The 16,934-nt window shown below is 40.9% G+C and overlaps 1 protein-coding gene across 1 annotated transcript in view; it reads left to right on the top strand.

Annotated features, from left to right (window-relative positions):
- The first annotated feature begins 768 nt into the window (after window positions 1-768).
- CWH43 (cell wall biogenesis 43 C-terminal homolog (S. cerevisiae)) overlaps window positions 769-16,934 on the top strand; it is a 26,649-nt gene continuing 10,483 nt past the window's right edge. Inside the window, exons 1-8 of the mRNA XM_010147579.1 lie at window positions 769-958; window positions 4,730-4,850; window positions 5,003-5,157; window positions 6,488-6,689; window positions 7,652-7,740; window positions 9,618-9,872; window positions 13,571-13,696; window positions 16,086-16,165. Coding sequence (XP_010145881.1) covers window positions 805-958; window positions 4,730-4,850; window positions 5,003-5,157; window positions 6,488-6,689; window positions 7,652-7,740; window positions 9,618-9,872; window positions 13,571-13,696; window positions 16,086-16,165 — 1,182 coding nt within the window. The 5' untranslated portion in view covers window positions 769-804. The remainder of the gene's footprint in view (window positions 959-4,729; window positions 4,851-5,002; window positions 5,158-6,487; window positions 6,690-7,651; window positions 7,741-9,617; window positions 9,873-13,570; window positions 13,697-16,085; window positions 16,166-16,934) is intronic.

The following is a 16,934-nucleotide window of genomic DNA, read 5'->3' as shown; positions in this document are numbered from 1 at the left end:
GGCAACGGCCGGCGCCCGTAGCGCCGTGGGGCTTAGTCCGTGTGGAGGTGTTGCCCGTGAAGGTGCTTCAAGGCAAGCTCCCCCGCTGGAACCGGGTAAATCATGGCCTCTGCCGAGCGTGTTCCTCGGGTCCTTCTTTTCTCCTGGTGCCGTTTGTCTCGCCTCAGCCTAGGGTTTGCGGCGTTACGGTTTATGCCCCAGCCAGGTGCAGGGGCAGGTGTTTGCAGAGCCGGTGCTGGTGCTGCCCCGAGCGACCCACGGCGTTGGGGGTGGTCGCCAGGACCCGCGGGCCTGAGGGCTCAGCTGCTTGGCGCATCTCCTGCCAAACGTGCGGAGGTCGGGAGTGCGGTGCTGGTGACCCTATGCAGTGTGTCTTCAGGGCAGAGCTAGAACAATTCGTTTAGCCACAAATCTGTCTTTGAGGATCCCTGAGACTATTAATTTAACCAGCGTTGTTCCCTCTGAACACTGACCTTTTCCTAGACTGAGAACTCCTTCACTGATGTGAAGTAGGGAAAAGTAGGAACTACTGCCCGAGTAGGGGAAGAGCCGTTTTCTTCCCCGCCTTCTATTTCTTGTGAAAATCTGTTTATTTAGCTTGAAGTAGCAACTATTTCTTCACAGAAGGTGGCTATTGTTACTTGAATTACTTTCAAATTCAATTAATCTTTTACATTTGGAAGTATAAAATGGTGTATTTTAAAGTAATCTCCAGGAAACCATGCTGTTGAAAATATATGATTATTTTTCCTTAATTATTTTATAGGTTACATTTCTTGGTCTCTTTACCATGGACTGCCACCAATGATCTATTACTTCCCCCTTCAGACACTGTCACTCACGGGCCTAGAAGTTTTTGCTGTTGCCTTCTTTTCCCCGATATTCTTGATAATTGGCCCTTTTTGGAGGCTGGCTGACAATAAGTACATCCTAGCTCTGCTGAGACTGACTATGGTTGGTAAGTATGCAATGTTGTGAGTTATAGATTCCATCTCTGGGTATCAAGGCATAAGAATAAACATTCAGAATTCAGATGTGTCTGAAGAGACACAGGAATAATAAGTCACTGCTCTCCCAAACTCACACTTTTCTTTTTCTCTCGAGCTTTTAGGTATGGTCAGAGGAATATTGGTTGCATCCATTGTGTTGTTTTTTAGACCCGTGCTGCATTATTAAAGACAAATGTCATTCCACTTTTATTGCTAGAAGTTTTTAATTAGTACAAGTCATGCCCAATAGGGAAAAAGTTTTCAGTATTGCAGAGAGATGGCAGAACAGGTGCCTTTTGTATAGCCGTTCTGTGTCTGTGACAACGGGTAGAGACGAGACATTACAGAACAGCTTGGGGCTATTATAAAAGTAATCTGCTGTGAGTGAAATGTTCTTTTCAGTAGACTTACTTCCTGAAGCAGGTGGGGTTTTTTTTCATTAATATGGTTTGTTTTGTTGTTAAATGTGTGTCTATGCTTGTAGCATATTGATGGGGTGATAGGCTCATCCTGAGTTTGAGATGCCTCTCCTGTTGTCACTTGCACAGGAAGAAAGTTTGATCTTATATTCAAGATAAAACTGCCTCGCTACCCATCCCACAGGCCAAGGCTTGCTGGGATTCCCTCTTTGGTCTTCAGCTAACTGGTGCCAGTCTTAGCTCTTGCTAATTTTCTAAAAGTTTGTTGGGAGATGGTTTGGCAGCTACAGCCACATTCAGAAGCAAGGTTTTGTTAGTGAGTTTGCAACACCCGGATGAACTCAGAGGAGACAAAAGTCTCATCCTGCGCACTGGGAAAATGCTGCTGCTAGCTGGTGTCTTTCAAAAGCAGCCGTTCCTGCCTCCTCAGATCTCAATAGAAGAGGATAATCAGAGAATCACTTGCCATATAATTTTTTTCTTTTACTGGTAGAAGACAGAACAGGATCATCTTATTTCCCTTTGCTGCATGACTTTATTTTAAAAATTTATTCTTGTTCCGTATCTCTAAAAAGCTATTAGAACTAAACACAGGTCATTGATTTTGTCAGTTTAGATGAAGTATAGTATTACCATGTTGTTTTTCTTTTTCTACTCTTTCTGTCATAGCCATTTTAATACTCTCTTGGTTTTTAATAAGCTTTTCAGTAAGCAATCTTCCACTTCAGCTTTCTGCAGCAGTGCCCAGTTCATTGCTTTCTACAAGAGCTGCTAATGTGGAAACTAGTAATGAGTGTAGGCACTTCAGATTGCACCCTGCATGCCTTCAAATGTCACAGTGACACAGAATATATTTAATATTCGTCCTTCCTATCATCTTGCTGTGTTTACTAGTTCACTCTGCCGAAGGAGATGGAAATCACTAAAACGTGTGTAATTTTTGTTCTGCTAAGTAAAGAGCAGTGACAGGCCTATAATGGTGTGTAATGTTTGTTGGTTTATGCCTGTTTGCTCCACCTGAGTCACATAATCCTCAGGCTACTGAGTACAAACAAAAAGCTAGCACCCTCAGTAGTAATCTGGGGAAAGGATGTGTTAATGGAGGTGGTGGTAGAAGGACTCCAGAGCAAGGGGAGGCTGAAGTTGAACACCTCTGACTTTTGGGCTAGCCTGCGCATTGCTGCATGCAGGTGTGACCTGCCCTTTGTTCCTGCCTGAATAGGGATCGTTCCCACAGTGACCATATTCCCCTCCTGTTTCCATCTCCCAAACACCGCTAATATTGGCCACCCTTTGGCAAGTCTACACCGTATTGTGTCTCAGCTCTGCTGAACTTGCTCTGTCTTCTCCTTTTGGGTTGCCCTACAGTGAGCATTAGCATTTGGGAAAGATGTGAGAGCATGTTCCTCACCCTCTTTTTCTCCAGCAAGAAGTTTAGCAGCCTATGGTAACTCTCACTCTTACTTGCCTTCCTGCTGTAGGTCTCAAGTTATCCAGATGCACTGGCACAGGCAGCACTGGGCTTTAGGACTTCCCATTTACTTGGTTCTCATCGCTTCATTCTGTATTTTAAATTTCTGCCCTGTCATACTGTGCTGCTGTTGCTCTTATTCTTCGATTCTTCCTGCATTCTTTACTTCTTCATATCTAGCTACTTCTTCCTTCTTTCTCTCTTTGATCTTTTTCCCTTCTCATAAAGGTCACGGCCTTCCTCTGTGCTTGTTGAACAAAATCATGCAGAACAATCTACCCCATGCACGCTCCACCCCATTCCACTGGAAATATTCAGTCTTCAGTTTCACAATCAAAAAATCTGGAAATACTTCATGCTTGGCTAAAACCAGAATACCTAGGTGTTTGGAGGTTTTGTTTGTTTGCGTTTTTCTTTATTTAATGGAAAAGGCTCTTCCCTTATTCATCATTATCTTTCTTTTTGCCTGTTCAGGAAGCTTTATTTTCTCAAAAACTTTTGTTTCAATTTCTGTATCCTTTCGTATTACTTGATTGTGTGTTCTATTAAAACCCAAACCAAAACCAAACAATGAACTACCCCTGTGGTAGTGTCTATTTGAATCTGTCTTCAGACAACGCACAGTAAATTTGCGTGTTTGGATAGATATATTTACATTTTGGGTGTACTTGCTCAGCAAAAGGTGTGTCTGCTGTAAGTAGGCAAAAGCCACGCTGGCTTTAATCTGGCTAGCACGGGCGATGAAAGGTTTGAAGAGGCAGGGTTGCCGATTTCAGCACAATTTAGCTGCAGAAATCTGTGTGTGTTGTACATGCAGTCTCTGCTGAAGTCCATACATCTTCACTACATGTGGAATCTCAACATATTTGCTCTAAGCTTTACATCTTTTCCTCTAAGCAGAATGAGCACATAGACAATTGGAAGATTCCTAGCATGCATTGCCAGAATCAGCAGCTCCATTTCTGGCCTTGCTTGCTTAACGTCTCTTCCAAGTTTGAGTCATGCTCGCCTAGGCAATGGCTGGTAGCAGAACGATGTTGCTTCTGCTGTTTGTCCCTGGTCCTGGGCCAGAATTTGCCATGCTGGCTGAAGATACGAGAATGTGTGTGACCTGCAGTCACTTGAGTTGGAAACATGTTTAAAACTGCTGATAGAGGTGAGGTCACTGTGCCCTGGGAAATGGCAGAGATGCATGTGCATGGTCTCTTTCAGCGACTGAGGGAGTGACAGTTTCCAGCAACAAGATGACATGGGCTGCTAATGACCGCTCTGGGACCAGATGCTGGGTCAGAGAAAGCCTTGTTCACACCCTTTAAAGGCAATTGTCTACTAATCCCTGCGCAATGCAGGCTGACTGCTCCCTTCTTAAAAGGGTACGGCTTTTGAGTTACTTAAGTGCACTGTGGCAAAAGCCATATCCTTTTTAGAAAGGAGCAGCCACCAAACATGGAATTTTATGGCTTTTGTGTTATTTAAGTGCACTGTTCAGGAATATCTGTATGCTTAGATATTTTATCCATGTATCCTATTTACAGAATCAATTACTACTTAAATTAACTAAATTAACTTAAATTTACTACTTAAATTAACGCAGTCATATAGTCTTGGATAATTGCTGCATGTTACTTTTTTTTCCTGAAAATGGAAACTGCTATGATGTCATATATGCTCAGCTGCTTCTCATACCTACATTTCTGTGGTTTGTTTAAAAAGCTGTAGTGTTATGTTTTCAGATGAATGGTGTAGCTGTCCAAATTACAGACAAGATTGAACTAATGCACAGGAAATCTGTATTAACTGATCTCTGCTGCCCATTAAAGCAACCTCCGTATGTGTGTGTTTGTTCGTAGGAAGCTTAGCATCGTACCAGGCACCAAACGCTGCAGTTAGACTGTTCATCTTGGCTGCAGGTGTTTCTTCCTCATTGCTGGTTCAAACAGTAACTTGGTGGTCAGGAAACAGTTTACAAAGGTATTTTCTTATACTGATGGGATTGTAACTGACATTTCTTTATATTAACAGGTGTTTTCTTGTTTGTTTGTTTTTTTTCCCCAAGAAGTTAAGATTATATATATTTTTTTCCCCCTCCAATGCATCACTATTTCAAAACCCGATACTTACAGGTACATCAGGATATGGGGCTTCATGCTAGGCAAGATAATGCTCCTTGTTCTTCGCATCTGGTATACGTCACTGAACCCCGTCTGGAGCTCACCAGCTGCCAATACTGTCATACTGACTATTGGGTTTATAGTGGCTCTGGAGCGAATTTATTCAGGTAAGCATGTTACAGCTAAGATGGCAGTTACGAAAGCATCCTAAGGTGTACCTATATATGTGTTTTGATTCTGGGTTCTGATTCTTCGGGTTTTTTTTTTCCCCCAGTATTGTCTGGTTTTAGGTCTGATGCATGAGCATTGAAGACTTCAGAAACCATGGGGTACTTCCATCTGCCCATAACATGGCAGAATTGATATCAATTCATACACGTTGTAGTAAGTTGGTGTTGGAACAGTCAACTAATTGCAGTATCAATAATGTGACAGTAATACAAACAGAGGCATAGCCTAGACCAATAAAACCAGAATGGGTTATCTTCATTCCAACATGAAATATCTCTGGTACCTGTTATATTCCTAATTAAGTCTGCTCTTTGGGTTTCTCTGCCAGTGGATATCTTTTGACAGAGAAAGGGAGTCAGGACAGATATGAGGAACAGCTGATGCGGCAAAACAAACAGAAAGAATTGGAGGAGTAGACAAATTGTCCCGGTCAAAATTTGCCTGAGTTCTTGGAGCATCTGGACAGAGTATGCAGAGCTGGCATAGGCTAAGCACCCTTGAAAACAGTGAAGGTAGTATTGCCAAGGAAGACAGCCAGGTTGGGTTGGTTAGTTAAGGCAGCTCATGTTAAATCTTCAGAAGTTCATTCCTTCTCAGTATAACCTGAATGAATTAATTGAAAGATAAAACCTTATCTCTGTGTAAGTGGGTATAAATAGGTATTTTGTGTATTGTTTGTAAACTTGCATTGTATAAACCGAGCCTGAGCTTTCGTCATAATTTAGAACAAGAATCTACTGCAGGAGGTTAGTAAGGGAATCTATCTTCTTCCTAGGTGATGAAGCAACATGTCTATGTGATTAAAGGCGCTGCTTTCTCCTTAGATGAGAGAGGATCTAAAGTGCATGGAAAAAAGGAGAAGAGAAGGAAGGGATTTTATTTCTGGCTTCTTTGAAAGTGTCAGGTTTCTTTCTTATCAGAGTTTAGAGTTTCAGAGAACAGAATCCTCTGAACAAATTCTAGTAACTTTTCTGCTGACTTTCAAAGCCAATTTAATTATTTAAATTCCAGTAGTATGAAGAATAATCGTAGGGGCATGTTGCCATTTCTGTGCACTTAAGGTGAGTAGCTTTTCCTGACAGACCTAGGAATGTTATTGGAGGCTTTTCTGTCTCACCAATTTCCATGAATGATCAGATAACTTACCTTTTGTGTCTGAGCCAGTAATTTATTCTGCTAATTTTGTGATCTTGGCTATTTCTTTTGGGTAACCCTTTCTAGTAGGATTTGACAGTTTGCTCAGCTATATTTCTATTCTTATTCTAGGTGGAGACAAGAGGAAACAAGAAATGAACAAAACTGGTAATGCAGTTAGAGAGATGGTTTCTCACCCTCATTGGCTTTTGTCAGGAATTGGTTTTGGCAGCCTCATGTTCCTCACCCTGTGGATATTTGGGGAGGTCTCATTAATTTCTAGATGGGCAGTAAGTGGACATCCACATACAGGTCCTGATCCTAATCCATACGGGTAAGTGTTCTTTTATTATTATTGTTTAAACGAAACAGTAATCAAAAGCCAATGCTGTAGCCGGTGACAAATTAAAGCTCAACCAGGTGATGGTATAAGAACTTGCACAGAATATAGTGGCTACAAGGTACTTCGCACAGAGGACTTGTGGATTTGTTCTTGCTTTCAGATGCCACTGAGCATTGTGGCTGTACCAATGAATTTTAAAATTTTCTAGTACAGAATGATTTTTATTTCAGCAATAAAAAACTTGATTTGCTACATTGCAAAACAATTTTTAAATTAGGACTGAGGTTCAAGGACTTATGAATGACATGCATCTGTAATACGCAGTAAATGAATCTGTGCATAATATTGTCATGCAATTTTGTATTTCTGTGTTACACTTCTGTATATGCAATATAAAATCATACTTCTGTAAAAGTTTTTATTAATAAGCATTTAGCTTTAATGCTGTGTTGCTCGCTTGAGTTCCAAAATCTAGAAAGAGCCCAGATCAGTTATTCTGAGCCAACTACGTGTAGTGGCAGGTGAGGTAGTTAATAATTTGGAATTAGTACACACAAGAGCTAGCCAAGAGTGACAACAATGTTAGATGGTGTAGGATCCTCTGTTTGACATGAAGATAATACTTCTGTTTGGGGTGGGTTCCTCCCTCTCCTTTTTTTTGGGTTGTTTTTGCCTTTCATACCCTGTACTTCAGTGGACTGCTGCTGCTGAACGTAGCTTGCTTTCATGTTATGATAAACTGCCACTATTTTCAACTGGATATTTTATATTCTGCAAAGGGGAGAAAATGTAGGGGGTGCGATAACGGTATTTTGTGCTCAAACTGCACTCTGTTTAAAATAAAAGGATTATAAAGTAATACCAAGCATCCTTGTCTCTATGTCTAGAAGTTTCTTTTTCAATGCTATATAAAATAATAATGTGTGATTTCTTTTTCCTTATCGTTGTATTAGGGGTACAGTTCTGTTGGGCCTGGCTCATGGACTAATGTTTTCATTTTGGAGCTGGTCTTCTGTCACCAGTTTTGCCTGGTTTCTTGTAGGTAGGTGCAAATCCTGTGCAGAACTTTTGTTTCTATTACCTTCTTCCCTTTACTCCAGCCTTCTGACCCTACACCACATCTCAGAAAAGTCAAGTGCTAATCAAAGTGTCTTTTTCTGTCACTGACTGTAGTATACACATCTGACCAGTTGATTAAGGGTTACAGGTCAAACCTCCAGGCCTTTGCAGAGACGTGTTGTTCTCTTCAGAAGCCCCTGCTGAGGTTCTGCTCCCGTGTGCAGCGTTTTAGTTCTCACTGCTTGCATTGTGTAGGGGTACATCTAGGGTTTGGGTGTTGGTATGACACAAGCCTCTCAATTCCACAGGAGGCACAATAGCTTGTAATGTAATGGGTGGTTCACCTGGAGAGAAGCTTGCCTCTGTCTCCTCAGTAAACCAGGATCTCCAGTCAGTAAAACAACGAACATCAAAGCAGTTCTGCTGGAGCAATTAGAATCGGTCCGTGTACAGTGGGTCTTGGGGGGTGGGAAGAGGGATTCAAGTGCTGGATCTGGACATTCATGTTCAGGAGGATAGTATAGCTATGCTGTGGAACAATCTATGCGTGGAGCAAGAAGGTGGAGATGACAATACTCTTGAACTTTGGAGAGGTATGTTTTCCATACCTTCTCAGCATGGATGGATGGATGGATGCAGCTTGGTTGAATTTGTAGGCCAGAGTAAAATGTAGTGGTATAAATGTTGCTTGATAAAAACACATATCTGCTGCTTTTTTTTTGTCCTTAGCTAATTGTTTGTAGATGTTTATATCAAGACGATAAAGCAGTACTTCCTACAAATGTTTAGTAAGAAATTGGGACATATCAAAATACAGAGACCAAAGGAAATGATGAATTATGTTTTGCATTTTTCTTGCTCACCTTCTCTGTTGGAACACTTAAGAGCCAATACTTTCAAGTCATTTTCCACAACCTTGAAGCCAAGAAATTTAATGCAAACTGAGTTTCTCCTAGTCAGGAACAACAATATAACAATTGTCAGGAAAGTCAGAAGAGTTGGCAATGCTTAAACCATTAGTTGCCTGTATAATTTGCCCTTTGGTGCAGACATGAGTTTTAAGAAATGTGCGTGTTGATTGTAACATGAGTATGAGCATTTCATTTTTGATGTATGCACATTGCTAATTTAAAACGAGTACAGAATGGCTCTTCAGCAGATTCAAGCACTGCATTTTAAAATGCTCAGAGCCTTGATGCGTAAGAGTAAAATATCAAATGTATAGAAACATTTTTAATATCATGATGTGAAAGTTAGTAAACTTTTTCTTACCTACAATAAAGTCTTAAAATTAGTTGGCCTGTTAGTGAGTTTCTGTGGTGGTTAGTGTTCTGTTTGGGGTCAAATCCCATCACAGTTAAAGACAATGTGGTAAATGCAGTTAGTAGAAGATTGATAGTTGTTTTCTTACCTATCATTTGGCTGTCTAGAGGGAGAGGAGATCAGGGAAAGATATGCTTTCTCTTCACATTAACTTATTTGATTCTTTCTATGTTATGTTGAAGGAGATTCATAACAGACAGACCTATTAATCTCTTAAAAGCTCCATCATCCCTCTCTTGTGCTGGGTGAGCTCTGTGTAAGAAAAACTGTTCAGTTTTGGCTCTTGACGATGCTTCTCTGCTGTCTTTTCGCTGTACTGTTTTCAGCTGAATAGGCAGTCTTTAAGAGAATGAGGTACTGGGCAAAGTAAGATGCTGTCTTTGGCTGTTGGGAATAACTGTCCTTCTAGTGATGCAGGTCTCGTGGCTGCAAAGCACAGTTCTATTTCCAGACTCTCTTTTTTTCTTAGACAGGAAAGAAAGTGGCGGGTAATATACCCAGCTGTGACTTACTTTATTCTTTTCTATCCCTTCACAGGTTTAGCGTCTTCGGCCGGTCTCCTTTATTTACCCACCTGGAGTGCTGCTGTTGCAGGCAACGTTCTTGCTGTCTTTACTATGTGTGTGTGGCCTCAGCTGGCTGGACGCTTTGTTAGCTGTCTGCATCCCGGGAGAGCCATGACTACAGCTATGTTTGCCTATGTTCTTGAATTGTTCTTCTGTGTGTGGTGTACAGCTTATAAATTCGTACCTGGAGGAATTTACGCTAGAGAAAGCTCCCACCTTCTTTTAGGTAATTTATTACTATAAACAAATACAAATACGCTTGCTTTAGCCTCAACCAGATGTTTAAAATAGTGATAAATAGTGTTTCCAAAGGCTCAGCTTCTATTGGATTTACTGTGGTAAGGGTTTCTATGAGAAAATTAGTGAGACCTGCAAAAAAGAATCTACTTGTTTCTTTGCTGTTAGAAGTAGTTTAAAATGTGGGCAGCAAACGGAATTCAGTTGAGGGAAGATGCCAAGGTGAAAAAAAGCGGTAACTCAATACACAACTGAGGAAGAGATCTATTCATCAGTCACCCTAAAAGTATGACTGCAATCCAGGGTGTGAATGCACCTGGATGCTCACAATCTAAGAGAGCAGTGTGGTACCTTAGGTAACAGTGCAGATTCTGGAAACCCAGGGGTTTATGAAGGCCATGTGACTGGGACTGTAGCGTAATTCAGTGCATTATTTAGCCCGGCTCTGAGGAGCAAGGTGCAGCATCCTACTGATCTATCTAGTCTGCATCTGAGACCTGAGCTTCATCTCCGTGTGGCTCTACCTTATGCTTTGTGGACACACCAGCATGTTTGCAGGAATGTTGATAAGCTTGCAGTTTCAGAAACAGGAGAGGAAGAAAAGAAATTGTCAGGTATTTCACAATGAGGAAGAATTGAGGTGAGTAAATATAAAAGTTGTAGTAAAATGATCCCTTGGTGAAGGTGGGGAGGTGGGAACGAAACCAACCCTTTCTGTTTTCATCTCCAGAATTATGTTCTTAAATAGGTACTGATGTGTTTCAGTAGCATATTTCAGTAACAATGCCACACGTTGTCTTGTGCTAAGTGTGTGGCACACTTTAAAATGTGATCCGTTATTTTATATTCTGTTTGAGAAAGATTAATGAATGCTGTGCTTGACTTGTTGCTCCAATGGTTTTAGATTTTGTAAATGTCTTTGCAACCGCTTTCTGTCACTCCAGTTTCTTAGTCTCCCTATGTTTCATATATTACAGCGATCAAATGCAGGGGTTTGTTATATTTTAAGGAGAGTTATGTTACATTTATTGCAGTTTTCTTTGTTCTGAAAGCACTTTGGGAGTCCACAGAAACAGTGATCTCAATTTAATTTTATTTTTTGAACTTCTATAAAGAAAACATTTGGCAGAGGGGCATCAGATGCTTTCCTGAGTAAAGCTTTGACAAAAGAACAGCTGTTCTATAAAATCCCTCTCTGACACTTCCTTTGAAATACACACCTGTGAGTAGTTCACCTGGCAGGATCACTGGACAGTAACACAGAGATGGCCCCAACTTTCTCTTTGGTAAAAAGAAAACTGTGATCTGAACCCGTCTCAGCTGGTGGCACTACCTGAATTTATATTCCACCTGTGAATCCAGTTTCTCTCTTTGATGCCATCCCATTGCTTATCAAAGATTTGCAAATTATACCTTAAGATTGTTTGTTGCTGGGCTTCTTCCCTTGCAGCTTGGCTTTCTGGCAAACTGCTTGTTTTCTGGTTTCTTTCAGGTGCAAGTGCTATTTCTTGCTTTCTCCTCCTGTCCAATATCCTGCCTTTCTCTTGCCGCAGTTTGGGTAGGGAACTGCACCAGGAAAAGTGACAATGAAAGTAAGATCATTATATTCAAAACTTCTGTGTTGCTTCACTGTGATGTAATGTAATGCTGAGGGGTTGGGTCCCTGCTCTGCCATCAGCTTTAATGGCTTTGAATCACTCTGCCTCTGAGAAGGGTTTTGTGTGTGCCCCTTCTTCATTGTACTAGACCCAGCTTCCTGGTTTGCAAACTTTCACTACGACTAACGCAACAAGGGTGATGAGAAAATACTGAGTAATGGTTATTTCATCTTCAGCTATAACTCTGAAGTAAAACGTGACTTGTGTAGCTGATTAACTACGTCACAAAGATATTAAGGACATACAGCTTTTCCAGCAGAGCTCTTTAGCGAATTCATAATGCCCTCACGTTTTCTTTGCAGGTGATTGTATCCTTTAGCTCATAAGGGGTGGGAAAAGAGCTTGTACCATTCGTCTGAACTACCTTTTGAAAAGAAAAGATACCATCACAGTGCATTGCAACAGTTAGTGCACCGAAGTTGCTTATTAGTTTTTAAATTGTATCCGTAGGTGTGCTTAGTTGCCTGTTCTTAAAAAGCACAGCTGAGGCTGTTGGCTCTGGAGCACAAGAACACGAGATGATGACGTGTTGAACGGGCTGCCCAACCCGCCGTGCTCTGCTTACGCTGGTCTAGAACAAACCGTTGAGCAACTGCTTCTGTATAAGAATGTGTTACTTGTATCTTAGTGACAGGGCAGTTCATTTGCCAAGATAATAGACGTCTACAATCAACATTGTATTTTTTCATCAAGCTGTTAATTTAAGGTTCTGTAATATGTAGGAGTAACTTAATTGCTCTTGTCCTGGTTAATTCCAGTAAGCCTTGAAAGCACTGTGCTGAGCTGAGAGTTGTAGCTGTCCACTGGGGCCTAGAAGCATTTTAGCATGATTTATCTACTGTGTGCTAGCCTTTTTGATCTAATACCCCAAAACTACTGCACATCGATCTTTGCTTGAGTGTGCTGGCTGTGTGTACTTGAGGTTGTGTGGAAGCTACTGTTAGGATACACAGAGGTGGGGAGGGCTGCCGAAAGATTTGCTATAATGTGCAGTAGTGGGACCCAGAAGAGTTGGAATATCTCTGCGTTTCCATAGCGAGTAATGAGACAGGTTCTGAGGATTGCTTGGTTAGTACCCAGTGCAGCCTGATATCGGGGACCACAAGGCTATCTGCTCCTATCATGATCCTTAGGCTGCTGGGTTGCAAGGGAAGAGCAAGAACAGCTGTAAGTTGCATTAATGTCAATAGCCCCCCCGTGCTTGGTCTGAAAGACCACAAAATACTGTATTTTGGAGCTTGCAGATTCACACAGAATCGCAGAGTGGTAGGAGTTGAAAGGGACCTCTAGAGATCACCTAGTCCAACCCCCCTGCCAGAGCAGGATCACCTAGAGTAAATCACACAGGAACAAGTCCAGGCGGCTTTGGAAAGTCTCCAGAGAAGGAGACCCCACCACCTCTCTGGGCAGCCTGTTCCAGTGCTCACCGTAGTCTAGAGTAGAATTCATAGTGCGAAGGGGTCTTTGGCTAGACACTTCTACTGTTAGGTCTGCGCTTCAGTCATCAGCACAAATCAGGATCAATATACTGTTTCAGGTGTATTAAATCTTAGCAGCAGCTTAGTTTAGAACGAACAAACAAACCTAAACAATATAATTTTGAGCTTCATTATTTTTGCATGAAACAGGTGGTCAGTGGCATTTTAAATAATTTTTTAGTTTTGACTTATTTTTTGGAAATCTTTGTCATTAGTGGCATGTTTAATGTCACTAGCTCCCTTGGTTGGAAACAATGCATATGTCAACAGGTACAGCAGTGCACATTAAAACTTTCTGAAGTGCTGCAGGCACAGTTGAGGTGAATACTGTGACAGTGATAAGTAGGATCTTCTATCAATACATCTCGTATTGCCTGCGTTACTACCTTGGGCACAGCATTTATCCGTGTGTGTGCTTTGAATTGTCTTTGTTGTTGGAGCAATAAGATTGGATGTAACACAACAGCTGGGAGTTTATGAATGGTGCATCTGTGAGCAGTGTGTAAGATGTTAAGGCTCTACGAAGAAACTAATGACTTGTGTTTTCACAGGGTTTATCATGTTAAGTGTTGGGGTAGTCTTTCTGACAGCACCCAAGAAAGACCTTAGCTCTGTCTTTGACGTGAAAAGCAACCAAAAGCCACTATTCAAAAAGAGTAAATACTATATTAAGCTACGTAAGTATAATTTTATTTCCTTTCTTCCATGACTCTAGGAATACGCTTTGGGAAAGAGAGTAACACAGTGGAGTGTTTTGCTCAGATGTTTTAGAAATGCATTTTTTGGTGCTAGTTTTAAATCTAGACTTGTAGATGGTATTGCCCTAGTTCCAATTTTAATGATGACAGAATAATCATAGAATCTTTTAGGTTGGAAAAGACCTTTAAGATCATGAAGTCCAACCGTTAACCTCACACTGCTAATACCACCACTAAACCGTGTCCCTAAGCACCTCATCCACCTCTTAAATACCTCCAGGGCTTCTGGAGCCTCCACTCCTCATATGCTAACCAATCCTGCTCCTTCTATACTAACTGAGGAGCGGATTTATTGTGATTATGGTAGAGAGAGAGGCTATTCCTCGTGGAGTGTGTTAAATGGAGACCAGTATAAATGAACCAGGGAAAAAAGAAAATGTAAAAATGGATTTGGCATCATTTGTGATTTCATTTTGGCAGTTGAGGAGGGGACCTCCCTGGATGTTGGGATTTATCACGTGCATACAAAAGATAGGAATGATTTCTCCACCCATTTCGGTATCTTGATTTGAAGCGGTTCTGTGTGACACCTTTTGTGGGACTGTGTGAGCTGGCTGGCAGTGGGATGAGACTCAGCTGGCCCAGGAGCTGCTGTATAAGGTGACACCTCTCCTGTGGGAGGAGGCAGTCCTGCAAAGCCTGTTGTGGCTGACATCACTATGCAGTCCTGAAGCCCTGTTGCATGTTCAGACCAGGGCTATCCTCAGGAAAGCTTTGTCATCTCCTGCCTGTGAACTGTGCCTAGGGATCCCAACTTTCTGGATGATGTGTAAGATGTTTGCTTTTTTCCTTGGGTATGAAGAGACACTATAATGTTTGAGGTTTTACTGCCTTTTGGCTTATGAACCTCTGGAATCCATCCAAATTATGTTTTCAAGTATTTCTCTACAAGCTTTTGAGCTTCAGATTTGTTTTTATTGTTATCTTGACTTTTCTAAGGAAAACATCTGTCAATATTGTGAAGTTTGGTAGAGGGAAAAACTGTTAGGTGTTGGGACATGCTAACCTTACAGAGATGAGGGAGCTGAAAGTTCAAATTCCTGCATCTATTTTTTCCTCTGTGACTTTGGATCAAATCACTTATCATTTGCATACCTCATTTGGAAGGCGGAGATACTAGTGCTTCACTGCTTTTCAGTGCTGTTTCTGAAACCTTTACGAAGGTCTTTGCCCTATATACTCGGGGGCCAGAAAAATGTGACCCCTGAGAATCTGTGTGTTAGGAGCAACGTGAGCACCAGTGCAAGTGGTTTAAATAGTACCACTCAAAAACATTTCTGCAAAGTGAGTAAAGACTTCAGTGCCTATCCTAAAGCACAGCCCTTGCTCAGCTGATTTTGTGACATTACAGCAGTAACTTGTTCTTCCTCCTCATGCCCAGACTTGTGTTGTTTCTCAGCTTCCCCTTTAAGCACCTTTGCGTCTGGCAGAGTATGAAATTGCTGGACACCTACTAATGTAAATAGCATGTCACTTCTTCTGACATGCTTCATGCATGTTCAAGTTTATTTAAATTTAACACAGAATTGTTCCAGAAAATTTGCATAAAAATAATTACATATCTGACCAAAGATTTGATGAAAGGATAAACTGGAATTACTGAAATCATTGTAGGTACCGCTTGCCACTGTGGAAATGAAATAACTGCAGAGAGGTTTGATCATCAGACTACATACAGTGTGCCAAACCCTGAGAGCTGTTACGTGTCCACTGCTGTTACTTGGAAGGCTACAGGGGCAATCTGGAAGGCTCTCAATTTGCATTCTGTGATGCCACAGTGCCTTTCCAAGAATGTGTCAAACAAAGGGCTGCTCTAGAGGTCTGGCGGGAATCACATCTTTCTGACATCCAAAGGCTTGCAAAGTAAACTAAACTTTATTCCATGCATTGTAATAATATACAATAAAAATTGTATACTACAAATGCATACCTGGAACACAGAGAGGAAAACACTGGGAAACTTACATGGTGCTCTTACTCATCTCCTATAGTGAATTCTTCATTACATGTATTTACTTTTACATAAATATTCTAAGGGGTTTTACTATATTTTATCTGCTGAGCCTGTTGTGTTTTGGAGAATGTATCTGGACACTTATAGATATTCTGCACACATACACATACTCAAAAGTACACTGCTTTGGAATGGTGTTATCTCTGGTATATGTGGAAATTTAGGTGTATACGTTCCCCATTCTATGAATGGCACCCCTTAAAATGACAGTGTACCTAGCGCTGTTTAACTGCAATAATAACGCTTTTTTCTCTTACTTTAAACACAACTTTTTCTGTGTTTCTCTGTTTCAAGTATTGTGGCTGTTTGTTGGTATTGGTTTGCTAGGATTGGGTCTACGTTATAAAACTTACCAGAAGAAGTTGGGCCATGGGGTGAGTAGCCTGTCTGGGGAAAGGGTAACTTTCTAATATACAGTAAAATGCATGTGTGAGTTTTTAGGTGTGTTGGTTGGTCCTGAAGAAGTCTTTGTATAAGTATCCAAGAATTGGTCAACAGTAATGCAGAAATGACGATGCAAAAAGTTTTAAGTCATAAATTCATGTTGAACACTGGAAATGTCTGGATCTTTGGAGATTTGTAGTGCTGTTATGAAGGAAGAAAATATTCTGAAAAACTGTGAGATTCTTGCCTCATATGTGCAATTTTAGTGTCAGTTTTATAAATAAGTTTGTTTAATTGTACTTAAAACTTGGCTGGACAATGCTGTTAGCACCTTGATCTTGGATCAGGGAAGTCTGAATTGATAACCTCCTGGGGTACCTTCCAGCTGAAGGGATTCGACACATCTCTATTTGTATCCATAACTCTGAACTGAACCTCTGAAAAAATGGTTGACTTTGATTAGGCTAGTTACGGAGGTTGAATAAAAATCGGAAGATTCCAGTGTTCTATCTGGCAAAAAATTAGCTATTGCAATGATACGGACAATTAAGATGCTTGATGCTGGCTAAGTTTAGCATTTAGAGCGCGTTGTTTGCATATTTACTATTTTAAATTCAAAATTAGAGCTGCTTTGATCAGATATAAATTAACATGTTTCCATTCTATGATTTAATTACTAGTATAAAATGGAATTTTTGATGCAGGTGGTTGCAGTTTTGAATTAGACTCTTTCTTTGGGTGGCAATTTGGAAATAGCCC

Source organism: Eurypyga helias, unplaced genomic scaffold (assembly GCF_000690775.1).
Source record: "Eurypyga helias isolate BGI_N326 unplaced genomic scaffold, ASM69077v1 scaffold8362, whole genome shotgun sequence".
In the NCBI taxonomy this organism is placed as follows: Eukaryota; Metazoa; Chordata; class Aves; order Eurypygiformes; family Eurypygidae; genus Eurypyga; species Eurypyga helias.
This window is presented reverse-complemented; position numbering and strand designations above follow the sequence as displayed.